This window comes from Salmo salar, chromosome 26, assembly GCF_965601325.2.
Source record: "Salmo salar chromosome 26, fSalSal1, whole genome shotgun sequence".
NCBI lineage: Eukaryota > Metazoa > Chordata > Actinopteri > Salmoniformes > Salmonidae > Salmo > Salmo salar.
Genome location: NC_138316.1, coordinates 55216496 through 55231145, shown reverse-complemented (window position 1 = coordinate 55231145; position 14650 = coordinate 55216496). Strand labels below are relative to the sequence as shown.

The window sequence follows — 14650 nt, the reverse complement described above, 5'->3', positions numbered from 1 at the left end:
ATTGTGGTAATGATGATGAAGCGGAGGAGAGGAGAGTCCAGCATTGTGGTAATGATGATGAAACGGAGAGGAGAGGAGAGTCCAGCATTGTGGTAATGATGATGAAACAGAGAGGAGAGGAGAGTCCAGCATTGTGGTAATGATGATGAAGCGGAGGAGAGGAGAGTCCAGCATTGTGGTAATGATGATGAAACGGAGAGGAGAGGAGAGTCCAGCATTGTGGTAATGATGATGAAACGGAGAGGAGAGGAGAGTCCAGCATTGTGATAATGATGATGAAACAGAGAGGAGAGGAGAGTCCAGCATTGTGGTAATGATGATGAAACGGAGGAGAGGAGAGTCCAGCATTGTGGTAATGATGATGAAACGGAGAGGAGAGTCCAGCATTGTGGTAATGATGATGAAACGGAGAGGAGAGTCCAGCATTGTGGTAATGATGATGAAACGGAGAGGAGAGGAGAGTCCAGCATTGTGGTAATGATGATGAAACGGAGGAGAGGAGAGTCCAGCATTGTGGTAATGATGATGAAACGGAGAGGAGAGTCCAGCATTGTGGTAATGATGATGAAACAGAGAGGAGAGGAGAGACCAGCATTGTGGTTAATGATGATGAAACAGAGGAGAGTCCAGCATTGTGGTAATGATGATGAAACAGAGAGGAGAGGAGAGACCAGCATTGTGGTAATGATGATGAAGCGGAGGAGAGGAGAGTCCAGCATTGTGGTAATGATGATGAAACGGAGAGGAGAGGAGAGTCCAGCATTGTGGTAATGATGATGAAACGGAGAGGAGAGGAGAGTCCAGCATTGTGGTAATGATGATGAAACGGAGGAGAGGAGAGTCCAGCATTGTGGTAATGATGATGAAACGGAGGAGAGGAGAGACCAGCATTGTGGTAATGATGATGAAACAGAGAGGAGAGGAGAGTCCAGCATTGTGGTAATGATGATGAAACGGAGGAGAGGAGAGTCCAGCATTGTGGTAATGATGATGAAACGGAGGAGAGGAGAGCCCCGAGGGGGAAAAAAAACGTATTGGTTGTTTGAAGTAACTTCTTTGCTGTTGTAATATCGCAAACAGAAATAAAGTTTCACCATTACGGATTCCAGCTTTAAAACTGGCAATGCTTATAACCCGCAATCTGATTGAATCATAGGTTTCAGTTGGCCAGGGTTATACTGTGGACAGGACTGTACTGTATTGTATTGTACTGTATAGTGTAGTCACTTGGCCAGGGTTATACTGTGGACAGGACTGTACTGTATTATATTGTAGTGTGTAGTCACTTGGCCAGGGTTATACTGTGGACATGACTGTGTAGTCACTTGGCCAGGGTTATACTGCGGACATGACTGTACTGTATTGTATTGTAGTGTGTAGTATATATGCGTATAGTCACTTGGCCAGGTTCATACTGCGGACATGACTGTCCTGTATTGTAGTGTATAGTGTAGTATATATAGTCACTTGGCCAGGCCGTGGATGCAGCCGGCCAGGTCCTTGGTCATCACACCACTCTCCACGATCTCCACACACACCCTCTCCAGAGTCTGGGAGAACCTACAGGTCAACAAGGGTTAGGGTTAGTTACCTACAGGTCAACAAGGGTTAGGGTTAGTTACCTACAGGTCAACAAGGGTTAGTTACCTACAGGTCAACAGGGTTAGGGTTAGTTACCTACAGGTCAATAGGGTTAGGGTTAGTTACCTACAGGTCAACAGGGTTAGTTACCTACAGGTCAACAGGGTTAGGGTTAGTTACCTACAGGTCAACAGGGTTGGTTACCTACAGGTCAACAGGGGTTAGGGTTAGTTACCTACAGGTCAACAGGGTTAGTTACCTACAGGTCAACAGGGTTAGGGTTAGTTACCTACAGGTCAACAGGGTTAGTTACCTACAGGTCAACAGGGTTAGGGTTAGTTACCTACAGGTCAACAGGGTTAGTTATCTACAGGTCAACAGGGTTAGGGTTAGTTACCTACAGGTCAACAGGGTTAGTTACCTACAGGTCAACAGGGTTAGTTACCTACAGGTCAACAGGGTTAGGGTTAGTTACCTACAGGTCAACAGGGTTAGTTACCTACAGGTCAACAGGGTTAGGGTTAGTTACCTACAGGTCAACAAGGGTTAGTTACCTACAGGTCAACAGGGTTAGGGTTAGTTACCTACAGGTCAACAGGGGTTAGGGTTAGTTACCTACAGGTCAACAGGGTTAGGGTTAGTTACCTACAGGTCAACAGGGGTTAGTTACCTACAGGTCAACAGGGTTAGTTACCTACAGGTCAACAGGGGTTAGGGTTAGTTACCTACAGGTCAACAGGGTTAGGGTTAGTTACCTACAGGTCAACAGGGTTAGTTACCTACAGGTCAACAGGGGTTAGTTACCTACAGGTCAACAGGGGTTAGTTACCTACAGGTCAACAGGGTTAGTTACCTACAGGTCAACAGGGGTTAGGGTTAGTTACCTACAGGTCAACAGGGTTAGGGTTAGTTACCTACAGGTCAACAGGGTTAGTTACCTACAGGTCAACAGGGTTAGGGTTAGTTACCTACAGGTCAACAGGGTTAGGGTTAGTTATCTACAGGTCAACAGGGTTAGTTACCTACAGGTCAACAGGGTTAGTTACCTACAGGTCAACAGGGTTAGGGTTAGTTACATACAGGTCAACAGGGTTAGGGTTAGTTACCTACAGGTCAACAGGGTTAGGGTAAGTTACTTACAGGTCAACAGGGTTAGGGTTAGTTACCTACAGGTCAACAGGGTTAGTTACCTACAGGTCAACAGGGTTAGTTACCTACAGGTCAACAGGGTTAGTTACCTACAGGTCAACAGGGTTAGTTACCTACAGGTCAACAGGGTTAGGGTTAGTTACCTACAGGTCAACAGGGTTAGTTACCTACAGGTCAACAGGGTTAGTTACCTACAGGTTAACAGGGTTAGGGTTAGTTACCTACAGGTCAACAGGGGTTAGGGTTAGTTACCTACAGGTCAACAGGGGTTAGGGTTAGTTACCTACAGGTCAACAGGGTTAGTTACCTACAGGTCAACAGGGTTAGTTACCTACAGGTCAACAGGGTTAGTGACCTACAGGTCAACAGGGTTAGTGACCTACAGGTCAACAGGTTTAGTTACCTACAGGTCAACAGGGTTAGTTACCTACAGGTCAACAGGGTTAGGGTTAGTTACCTACAGGTCAACAGGGTTAGTTACCTACAGGTCAACAGGGTTAGTTACCTACAGGTCAACAGGGTTAGGGTTAGTTACCTACAGGTCAACAGGGTTAGGGTTAGTTCCCTACAGGTCAACAGGGTTAGGGTTAGTTCCCTACAGGTCAACAGGGTTAGTTACCTACAGGTCAACAGGGGTTAGTTACCTACAGGTCAACAGGGGTTAGTTACCTACAGGTCAACAGGGTTAGGGTTAGTTACCTACAGGTCAACAGGGTTAGGGTTAGTTACCTACAGGTCAACAGGGGTTAGGGTTAGTTACCTACAGGTCAACAGGGTTAGTTACCTACAGGTCAACAGGGTTAGTTACCTACAGGTGAACAGGGTTAGTTACCTACAGGTCAACAGGGTTAGTTACCTACAGGTCAACAGGGTTAGGGTTAGTTACCTACAGGTCAACAGGGTTAGTTACCTACAGGTCAACAGGGGTTAGGGTTAGTTACCTACAGGTCAACAGGGTTAGGGTTAGTTACCTACATGTCAACAGGGTTAGTTACCTACAGGTCAACAGGGTTAGGGTTAGTTACCTACAGGTCAACAGGGTTTAGTTACCTACAGGTCAACAGGGTTAGGGTTAGTTACCTACAGGTCAACAGGGTTAGGGTTAGTTACCTACAGGTCAACAGGGGTTAGGGTTAGTTACCTACAGGTCAACAGGGTTAGTTACCTACAGGTCAACAGGGTTAGTTACCTACAGGTGAACAGGGTTAGTTACCTACAGGTCAACAGGGTTAGTTACCTACAGGTCAACAGGGTTAGGGTTAGTTACCTACAGGTCAACAGGGTTAGTTACCTACAGGTCAACAGGGGTTAGGGTTAGTTACCTACAGGTCAACAGGGTTAGGGTTAGTTACCTACATGTCAACAGGGTTAGTTACCTACAGGTCAACAGGGTTAGGGTTAGTTACCTACAGGTCAACAGGGTTAGTTACCTACAGGTCAACAGGGTTAGGGTTAGTTACCTACAGGTCAACAGGGTTAGTTACCTACAGGTCAACAAGGGTTAGGTTTAGTTACCTACAGGTCAACAGGGTTAGTTACCTACAGGTCAACAGGGTTAGGGTTAGTTACCTACAGGTCAACAGGGTTAGGGTTAGTTACCTACAGGTCAACAGGGTTAGTTACCTACAGGTCAACAGGGTTAGGGTTAGTTACCTACAGGTCAACAGGGTTAGTTACCTACAGGTCAACAGGGTTAGGGTTAGTTCCCTACAGGTCAACAGGGTTAGGGTTAGTTACCTACAGGTCAACAGGGTTAGGGTTAGTTACCTACAGGTCAACCGGGGTTAGTTACCTACAGGTCAACAGGGTTAGGGTTAGTTCCCTACAGGTCAACAGGGTTAGTTACCTACAGGTCAACAGGGTTAGTTACCTACAGGTCAACAGGGTTAGTTACCTACAGGTCAACAAGGGTTAGGGTTAGTTACGTACAGGTCAACAGGGTTAGGGTTAGTTCCCTACAGGTCAACAGGGTTAGGGTTAGTTACCTACAGGTCAACAGGGTTAGGGTTAGTTCCCTACAGGTCAACAGGGTTAGGGTTAGTTACCTACAGGTCAACAGGGTTAGGGTTAGTTCCCTACAGGTCAACAGGGGTCAATGAGACAACAGCATGTTCAGTTTGATGAAAATAAACGCAGTTGACAGTGAGAGGACGTTTCTTTTTTTGCATGTTTTATATTACAGGTTTTCGTAGTTATTGATGTATTACAGGTAAGGGTTTTAATAGTTATTGATAAAATCAAATGTTATTTGTCACATGCGCCGAATACAACAGGTGAAATGCTTACTTATAAGCCCTTAACCAATAATGCAGTTTTAAGAAAAAATAAGTGTTAAGTAAAAAATAGATTAAAAAAAAGAACAAATTCTTAAAGAGCAGCAGTAAAATAACAGTAGCGAGACTATATACAGGGTGTTACGGTACAGAGTCAATGTGGAGGCTATATACAGGGGGTACCGGTACAGAGTCAATGTGGAGGCTATATACAGGGGGTACCGGTACAGAGTCAATGTGGAGGCTATATACAGGGGGTACCGGTACAGAGTCAATGTGGAGGCTATATACAGGGGGTACCGGTACAGAGTCAATGTGGAGGCTATATACAGGGTATTACGGTACAGAGTCGATGTGGAGGCTATATACAGGGTGTTACGGTACAGAGTCAATGTGGAGGCTATATACAGGGTGTTACGGTACAGAGTCAATGTGGAGGCTATATACAGGGTGTTACGGTACAGAGTCAATGTGGAGGCTATATACAGGGTGTTACGGTACAGAGTCCATGTGGAGGCTATATACAGGGGGTACCGGTACAGAGTCAATGTGGAGGCTATATACAGGGGGTACCGGTACAGAGTCAATGTGGAGGCTATATACAGGGGGTACCGGTACAGAGTCAATGTGGAGGCTATATACAGGGGGTACCGGTACAGAGTCAATGTGGAGGCTATATACAGGGGGTACCGGTACAGAGTCAATGTGGAGGCTATATACAGGGGGTACCGGTACAGAGTCAATGTGGAGGCTATATACAGGGGGTACCGGTACAGAGTCAATGTGGAGGCTATATACAGGGGGTACCGGTACAGAGTCAATGTGGAGGCTATATACAGGGGGTACCGGTACAGAGTCAATGTGGAGGCTATATACAGGGGGTACCGGTACAGAGTCAATGTGGAGGCTATATACAGGGTATTACGGTACAGAGTCGATGTGGAGGCTATATACAGGGTGTTACGGTACAGAGTCAATGTGGAGGCTATATACAGGGTGTTACGGTACAGAGTCAATGTGGAGGCTATATACAGGGTGTTACGGTACAGAGTCAATGTGGAGGCTATATACAGGGTGTTACGGTACAGAGTCCATGTGGAGGCTATATACAGGGGGTACCGGTACAGAGTCAATGTGGAGGCTATATACAGGGGGTACCGGTACAGAGTCAATGTGGAGGCTATATACAGGGGGTACCGGTACAGAGTCAATGTGGAGGCTATATACAGGGGGTACCGGTACAGAGTCAATGTGGAGGCTATATACAGGGGGTACCGGTACAGAGTCAATGTGGAGGCTATATACAGGGGGTACCGGTACAGAGTCAATGTGGAGGCTATATACAGGGGGTACCGGTACAGAGTCAATGTGGAGGCTATATACAGGGGGTACCGGTACAGAGTCAATGTGGAGGCTATATACAGGGGGTACCGGTACAGAGTCAATGTGGAGGCTATATACAGGGGGTACCGGTACAGAGTCAATGTGGAGGCTATATACAGGGGGTACCGGTACAGAGTCAATGTGGAGGCTATATACAGGGGGTACCGGTACAGAGTCAATGTGGAGGCTATATACAGGGGATACCGGTACAGAGTCAATGTGGAGGCTATATACAGGGGGTACCGGTACAGAGTCAACGTGGAGGCTATATACAGGGGGTACCGGTACAGAGTCAATGTGGAGGCTATATACAGGGGGTGCCGGTAGAGAGTCAATGTGGAGGCTATATACAGGGGGTGCCGGTACAGAGTCAATGTGGAGGCTATATACAGGGTGTACCGGTACAGAGTCAATGTGGAGGCTATATACAGGGGGTACCGGTACAGAGTCAATGTGGAGGCTATATACAGGGGGTACCGGTACAGAGTCAATGTGGAGGCTATATACAGGGGGTACCGGTACAGAGTCAATGTGGAGGCTATATACAGGGGGTACCGGTACAGAGTCAATGTGGAGGCTATATACAGGGGGTACCGGTACAGAGTCAATGTGGAGGCTATATACAGGGGGTACCGGTACAGAGTCAATGTGGAGGCTATATACAGGGGGTACCGGTACAGAGTCAATGTGGAGGCTATATACAGGGGGTACCGGTACAGAGTCAATGTGGAGGCTATATACAGGGGGTACCGGTACAGAGTCAATGTGGAGGCTATATACAGGGGATACCGGTACAGAGTCAACGTGGAGGCTATATACAGGGGGTACCGGTACAGATTCAACGTGGAGGCTATATACAGGGGGTACCGGTACAGAGTCAATGTGGAGGCTATATACAGGGGGTGCCGGTACAGAGTCAATGTGGAGGCTATATACAGGGGGTGCCGGTAGAGAGTCAATGTGGAGGCTATATACAGGGGGTGCCGGTACAGAGTCAATGTGGAGGCTATATACAGGGTGTACCGGTACAGAGTCAATGTGGAGGCTATATACAGGGGGTACCGGTACAGAGTCAATGTGGAGGCTATATACAGGGGGTACCGGTACAGAGTCAATGTGGAGGCTATATACAGGGGGTACCGGTACAGAGTCAATGTGGAGGCTATATACAGGGGGTACCGGTACAGAGTCAATGTGGAGGCTATATACAGGGGGTACCGGTACAGAGTCAATGTGGAGGCTATATACAGGGGGTACCGGTACAGAGTCAATGTGGAGGCTATATACAGGGGGTACCGGTACAGAGTCAATGTGGAGGCTATATACAGGGGGTACCGGTACAGAGTCAATGTGGAGGCTATATACAGGGGATACCGGTACAGAGTCAATGTGGAGGCTATATACAGGGGGTACCGGTACAGATTCAACGTGGAGGCTATATACAGGGGGTACCGGTACAGAGTCAATGTGGAGGCTATATACAGGGGGTGCCGGTACAGAGTCAATGTGGAGGCTATATACAGGGGGTGCCGGTACAGAGTCAATGTGGAGGCTATATACAGGGTGTACCGGTACAGAGTCAATGTGGAGGCTATATACAGGGGGTACCGGTACAGAGTCAATGTGGAGGCTATATACAGGGGGTACCGGTACAGAGTCAATGTGGAGGCTATATACAGGGGGTACCGGTACAGAGTCAATGTGGAGGCTATATACAGGGGGTACCGGTACAGAGTCAATGTGGAGGCTATATACAGGGGGTACCGGTACAGAGTCAATGTGGAGGCTATATACAGGGGGTACCGGTACAGAGTCAATGTGGAGGCTATATACAGGGTATTACGGTATAGAGTCAATGTGGAGGCTATATACAGGGGGTACCGGTACAGAGTCAATGTGGAGGCTATATACAGGGGGTACCGGTACAGAGTCAATGTGGAGGCTATATACAGGGGGTACCGGTACAGAGTCAATGTGGAGGCTATATACAGGGGGTACCAGTACAGAGTCAATGTGGAGGCTATATACAGGGGGTACCGGTACAGAGTCAATGTGGAGGCTATATACAGGGGGTACCGGTACAGAGTCAATGTGGAGGCTATATACAGGGGGTACTGGTACAGAGTCAATGTGGAGGCTATATACAGGGGGTACTGGTACAGAGTCAATGTGCGGAGGCACCGGTTAGTCGAGCAGCGTGAAACAGGGGGTGGGGGGGACAATGCAAATAGTCTGGGTAGCCATGTGATTAGCTGTTCAGGAGTGTTATGGCTTGGGGGTAGAAGCTGTTTAGAAGTATCTTGGACCTAGACTTGGTGCTCCGGTACCGCTTGCCGTGCAGTAGCAGAGAGAACAGTCTTTGACTAGTGTGGCTTTGACAATTGTTAGGGCCTTCCTCTGATACCGCCTGGTATAGAGGTCCTGGATGGCAGGAAGCTTGGCCCCAGTGATGTACACACTAACCACTGTAGTGCTTTGCGGCCGGAAGCCGAGCAGTTGCCATACCAGGCAGTGATGCAACCAGTCAGGATACTCTCGATGGTGCAGCTGTAGAACTTTTTGAGGATCTGGGGACCCATGCCAAATCTTTTTAGTCTCCTGAGGGAGAATAGGGTTTTTGTTGTGCCCGCTTCACGACTGTTTTGGTGTGTTTGGACCATGATAGTTCATTGGTGATGTGGACACCAATGAACTTGAAGCTCTCAACCTGCTCCACTGCAGCCCCGTCGATGAGAATGGGGGCGTGCTCGGTCCTCCTTTTCCTGTAGTCCACAATCATCTCCTTTGCCTTGATCACGTGAGGGATAGGTTGTTATCCTGGCACCACACAGTCAGGTCTCTGACCTCCCAATAGGCTGTCTCATCATTGTCATCTGTGGATCTGTTGGGGCGGTATGAAAATTAAAGTGGGTCTAGGGTTTCTGCAGATTACCCACTCGCCGTCGGTTCGTTACAAGGCACCCCAATATCTCTGTCGCTTTCTCATGCGAATGACGTGGATTTGGGCCTTGTCGGGTGTCTGAATTAAATCCTTCGCGTCCGACTCATTAAAGAAAAAACTTTGTCCAGTACGAGGTGAGTAATCGATGTCCTGCTATCCAGACAGTGGCAGAAACATTGTGTCCAAAATAACTTACAAATAACGCGGAAAAAAACACAATAGCACAATTAGTTAGGAGGCTGTAAAACGGCACCCATCTCCTCCGGCGTCACTTTTTCCACGAACATCAATAACTAATATAATAATATATTACAGGTCAGGGTTTTAGTAGTTATTGAGATATTACAGGGTTTTAGTAGTTATTGAGATATTACAGGGTTTTAGTAGTTATTGATATATTACAGGGTTTTAGTAGTTATTGATATTTTACAGGGTTTTAGTAGTTATTGAGATTTTACAGGGTTTTAGTAGTTATTGAGATTTTACAGGGTTTTAGTAGTTATTGAGATTTTACAGGGTTTTAGTAGTTATTGAGATTTTACAGGGTTTTAGTAGTTATTGAGATTTTACAGGGTTTTAGTAGTTATTGAGATTTTACAGGGTTTTAGTAGTTATTGAGATATTACAGGGTTTTAGTAGTTATTGAGATATTACAGGGTTTTAGTAGTTATTGAGATATTACAGGGTTTTAGTAGTTATTGAGATATTACAGGGTTTTAGTAGTTATTGAGATATTACAGGGTTTTAGTAGTTATTGAGATATTACAGGGTTTTAGTAGTTATTGAGATATTACAGGGTTTTAGTAGTTATTGAGATATTACAGGGTTTTAGTAGTTATTGATATATTACAGGGTTTTAGTAGTTATTGATATATTACAGGGTTTTAGTAGTTATTGATATATTACAGGGTTTTAGTAGTTATTGAGATATTACAGGGTTTTAGTAGTTATTGAGATATTACAGGGTTTTAGTAGTTATTGAGATATTACAGGTCAGGGTTTTAGTAGTTATTGAGATATTACAGGGTTTTAGTAGTTATTGATATATTACAGGTTTTAGTAGTTATTGAGATATTACAGGGTTTTAGTAGTTATTGAGATATTACAGGGTTTTAGTAGTTATTGAGATATTACAGGTCAGGGTTTAGTAGTTATTGAGATATTACAGGGTTTTAGTAGTTATTGAGATATTACAGGGTTTTAGTAGTTATTGAGATATTACAGGGTTTTAGTAGTTATTGAGATATTACAGGGTTTTAGTAGTTATTGAGATATTACAGGGTTTTAGTAGTTATTGAGATATTACAGGTCAGGGTTTAGTAGTTATTGAGATATTACAGGTCAGGGTTTAGTAGTTATTGAGATATTACAGGTCAGGGTTTAGTAGTTATTGAGATATTACAGGTCAGGGTTTAAGTAGTAATTGAGATATTACAGGGTTTTAGTAGTTATTGATATATTACAGGTCTTTAGTAGTTATTGATATATTACAGGGTTTTAGTAGTTATTGATATATTACAGGGTTTTAGTAGTTATTGATATATTACAGGGTTTTAGTAGTTATTGATATATTACAGGGTTTTAGTAGTTATTGAGATATTACAGGGTTTTAGTAGTTATTGAGATATTACAGGGTTTTAGTAGTTATTGAGATATTACAGGTCAGGGTTTTAGTAGTTATTGAGATATTACAGGTCAGGGTTTTAGTAGTTATTGAGATATTACAGGGTTTTAGTAGTTATTGATATATTACAGGTTTTAGTAGTTATTGAGATATTACAGGGTTTTAGTAGTTATTGAGATATTACAGGGTTTAGTAGTTATTGAGATATTACAGGGTTTAGTAGTTATTGAGATATTACAGGGTTTTAGTAGTTATTGAGATATTACAGGTCAGGGTTTAGTAGTTATTGAGATATTACAGGTCAGGGTTTAAGTAGTAATTGAGATATTACAGGGTTTTAGTAGTTATTGATATATTACAGGGTTTTAGTAGTTATTGAGATATTACAGGGTTTTAGTAGTTATTGAGATATTACAGGGTTTTAGTAGTTATTGAGATATTACAGGGTTTTAGTAGTTATTGAGATATTACAGGTCAGGGTTTTAGTAGTTATTGATATATTACAGGGTTTTAGTAGTTATTGATATATTACAGGTTTTAGTAGTTATTGAGATATTACAGGTCAGGGTTTTAGTAGTTATTGATATATTACAGGGTTTTAGTAGTTATTGAGATATTACAGGGTTTTAGTAGTTATTGAGATATTACAGGGTTTAGTAGTTATTGAGATATTACAGGTCAGGGTTTAGTAGTTATTGAGATATTACAGGTCAGGGTTTAGTAGTTATTGAGATATTACAGGTCAGGGTTTAGTAGTTATTGATATATTACAGGGTTTTAGTAGTTATTGAGATTTTACAGGATTTTAGTAGTTATTGAGATATTACAGGGTTTTAGTAGTTATTGAGATATTACAGGTCAGGGTTTTAGTAGTTATTGAGATATTACAGGTTTTTAGTAGTTATTGATATATTACAGGTTTTAGTAGTTATTGAGATATTACAGGGTTTTAGTAGTTATTGAGATATTACAGGTCAGGGTTTTAGTAGTTATTGAGATATTACAGGGTTTTAGTAGTTATTGATATATTACAGGTTTTAGTAGTTATTGATATATTACAGGTTTTAGTAGTTATTGAGATATTACAGGGTTTTAGTAGTTATTACTTGATGAGGTCTGGGTTTCCATCCAGTTTCCCTCGGTGTTCCAGCCCTCTGGTCCAGGCAAAGATACTGGCGATGGGGTTGGTGCTGGTGGGTCGGCCCTACAGGAGGAGAGAGGCCAGTGTTAACAGAAGCCCTGTTTTTACCTGCATCCTTCATCCTGTCATGACTGTCCTGTGAGGATCCGACTGGATCAGATCAGCTTGGCAATGGATGACAGTAATCAGACCCTCTCACACACACAGGGGAGCTGCTGGGGGGTTGACATCTCACGCCCAATTGTAAATTAAAAGGCGAGGAGATCCAGAGAACATCCCTCACCAAATTCACACAGGAATGTTCTACACAGAGACTTTTCCCACTGAATCTTTAACAGAGAATGTGGAGAATAGTTTTCTATAGCTCGCCTCTGACCAATGTCATTTGGGTTGTTATTTTGTGATGTCATAAAAAAAATACTGTAACTTGAAAAGGATATACACTTCATGTACGAAATCTCCATCTTTTACATTGTGAAAAATGATGAAAGTATTTATGTTAAGATATGAATGTGATTTTAGGAGCCACAAGAGATAATTTGTCTCCTATAAACTTTGCACAGTAAGTAGCCACACCCCGAGTGACGTCAGAGAGTGTGTCAGCCTGACGGAACCATCCCTTTTTGACCAGGAAGTACATAAACGGCTGATTAGCTGTCCTAAGTAAAGTATCTAGAAAAGCTAATTTAAGTGGGACCATTCTACTACTCTTCAAACTGTCGTATTCTACTACTCTCATCACCCTTTGCGAACCATCAACACGGCTGGCTAGCCTATCTTCAAATAAGCAGCTTCAAGAGCGAATGGAAAGTAGAATAAACTCTGTAGTTCTGTTCAGGACGACACGACACAGAGAAGAGCAACAGTGGAAGAGACGGGTGAACGACCCCTCTTGGACAATCAGAGCCTTACGAGCTGTCATAGTCCGTGTATGTAGGTGGCAGGGAAGTCAGGCGCAGGAGAAAACAGAGTGGTTTAAAAATTGAATATTTATTTCCAAAACCAACGTAGAAAAAGAATCCGGGTAAAACAATAATCCATCGCACACCGATACAGAAACAACACGTACATAACAAACAAACAATCACCGACAGAGAAATGAGAGGAAGCAGAGGGTTAAATACACAACATATAATTACTGGGATATGAAACAGGTGTGTAAAGAGACCAGACAAAACCAATGGAAAATGAAAAACTGATCAATGGTGGCTAGAAGGCCGGTGACGTCGATCGCCGAACAAGGAGGGGCATCAACTTCAGTAGAAGTCGTGACACGAGCGTGCCGCGGCTCAACAACCTTCCTATGAAGGACCTGGTTCCGACAGAGATCCACGGCAAACTAAGGAATTTACACGGAAAAACATTCATGCTTTCTTACTCCAAATGGGCGGCGGTTCACGTGCAAAGTATATGATTACTGTGAGAGTAGTTCCTCCAATGTATCAACGATAAGTGTCTCTTTCTCTCTCTCTCTCCATCTCCTTTGTAACAAGCCGCCATGTGTTGTGTCAGTCCGCTAGGGACCTGTTCCTAATGTATTAAGTGTGTATGTTTATCCTGTGTTATCATTTAGTTAGCTAGTAAATACATTATTAAACCAATTTGTGTAGTACTGAATCATAAGTAAGGCTGGGTTTTTTTTGCAGATGCAGGTTACGACTGTTCAGAATGATGATATGATACGAAGTTATGACTAATATGTTGATTATTTTATGATGGGTAAACCTTTAGATTTGAACTCTTTAAACAACCGCTCTCGTGGTGCCCCAAATTCCTAATGAGTTAATTGTTACATGTTTAATTTATTTTGGGTAACAATTAAACATAGTTAGTTGATTAGATAAATAACAGTCAACAGATTAATGAAAGTAAAGTCACGACAATCCTGATCCTGCCCATTTTACACTTATAACATCTGATCAAAATAGATACAGTACCAGTCAAAGGTTTGGTCACCTACCCATTCCAGGGTTTTTCTTTATTTTAATTTTTTTTCTACATTGTAGAATAATAGTGAAGACATCAACTATGAAATAACACATATGGAATCATGTAGTAACCAAAAAAGTGTTAAACAAATCAAAATATATTTTATATTTGAGATTCTTCAAAGTAGCCAACCTGTGCCTTGACGACAGCTTTGCACACTCTTGGCACTCTCAACCAGCTTCATGAGGTAGTTACCTGGAATGCATTTCAATTAACAGGTGTGCCTTAAAAGTTCATTTGTGGAATATCTTTCCTTCTTAATGCGTTTGAGCCAATCAGTTGTGTTGTGACAAGGTAGGGGTGGTATACAGAAGATAGCCCTATTTGGTAAAAGACCAAGTCCATATTATGGCAAGAACAGCTCAAATAAGCAAAGAAAAACAACAGTCCATCATTACTTTAAGACATGAAGATCAGTCAATCCGGAACATTTCAAGAACTTTGAAAGTTCAAGTGCAGTCGCAAAAACCATCAAGCGTTATGATTAAGCTGGCTCTCATGAGGACCAACACAGGAAAGGAAGACCCAAAGTTACCTCTGCTGCAGAGGATAAATTCATTAGAGTTACT

At 43.3% G+C, this 14650-nt stretch overlaps 1 protein-coding gene across 1 annotated transcript in view; it reads right to left on the bottom strand.

Moving 5' to 3' along the window:
* The window catches only part of LOC106598629 (isocitrate dehydrogenase [NADP], mitochondrial), a 165743-nt gene that overhangs the window by 6779 nt on the left and 144314 nt on the right, over nucleotides 1-14650 (bottom strand). Inside the window, exons 9-10 of the mRNA XM_045708425.2 lie at nucleotides 12058-12155; nucleotides 1468-1560 (exon numbers count right to left, since the gene is read on the bottom strand). Coding sequence (XP_045564381.1) covers nucleotides 1468-1560; nucleotides 12058-12155 — 191 coding nt within the window. The remainder of the gene's footprint in view (nucleotides 1-1467; nucleotides 1561-12057; nucleotides 12156-14650) is intronic.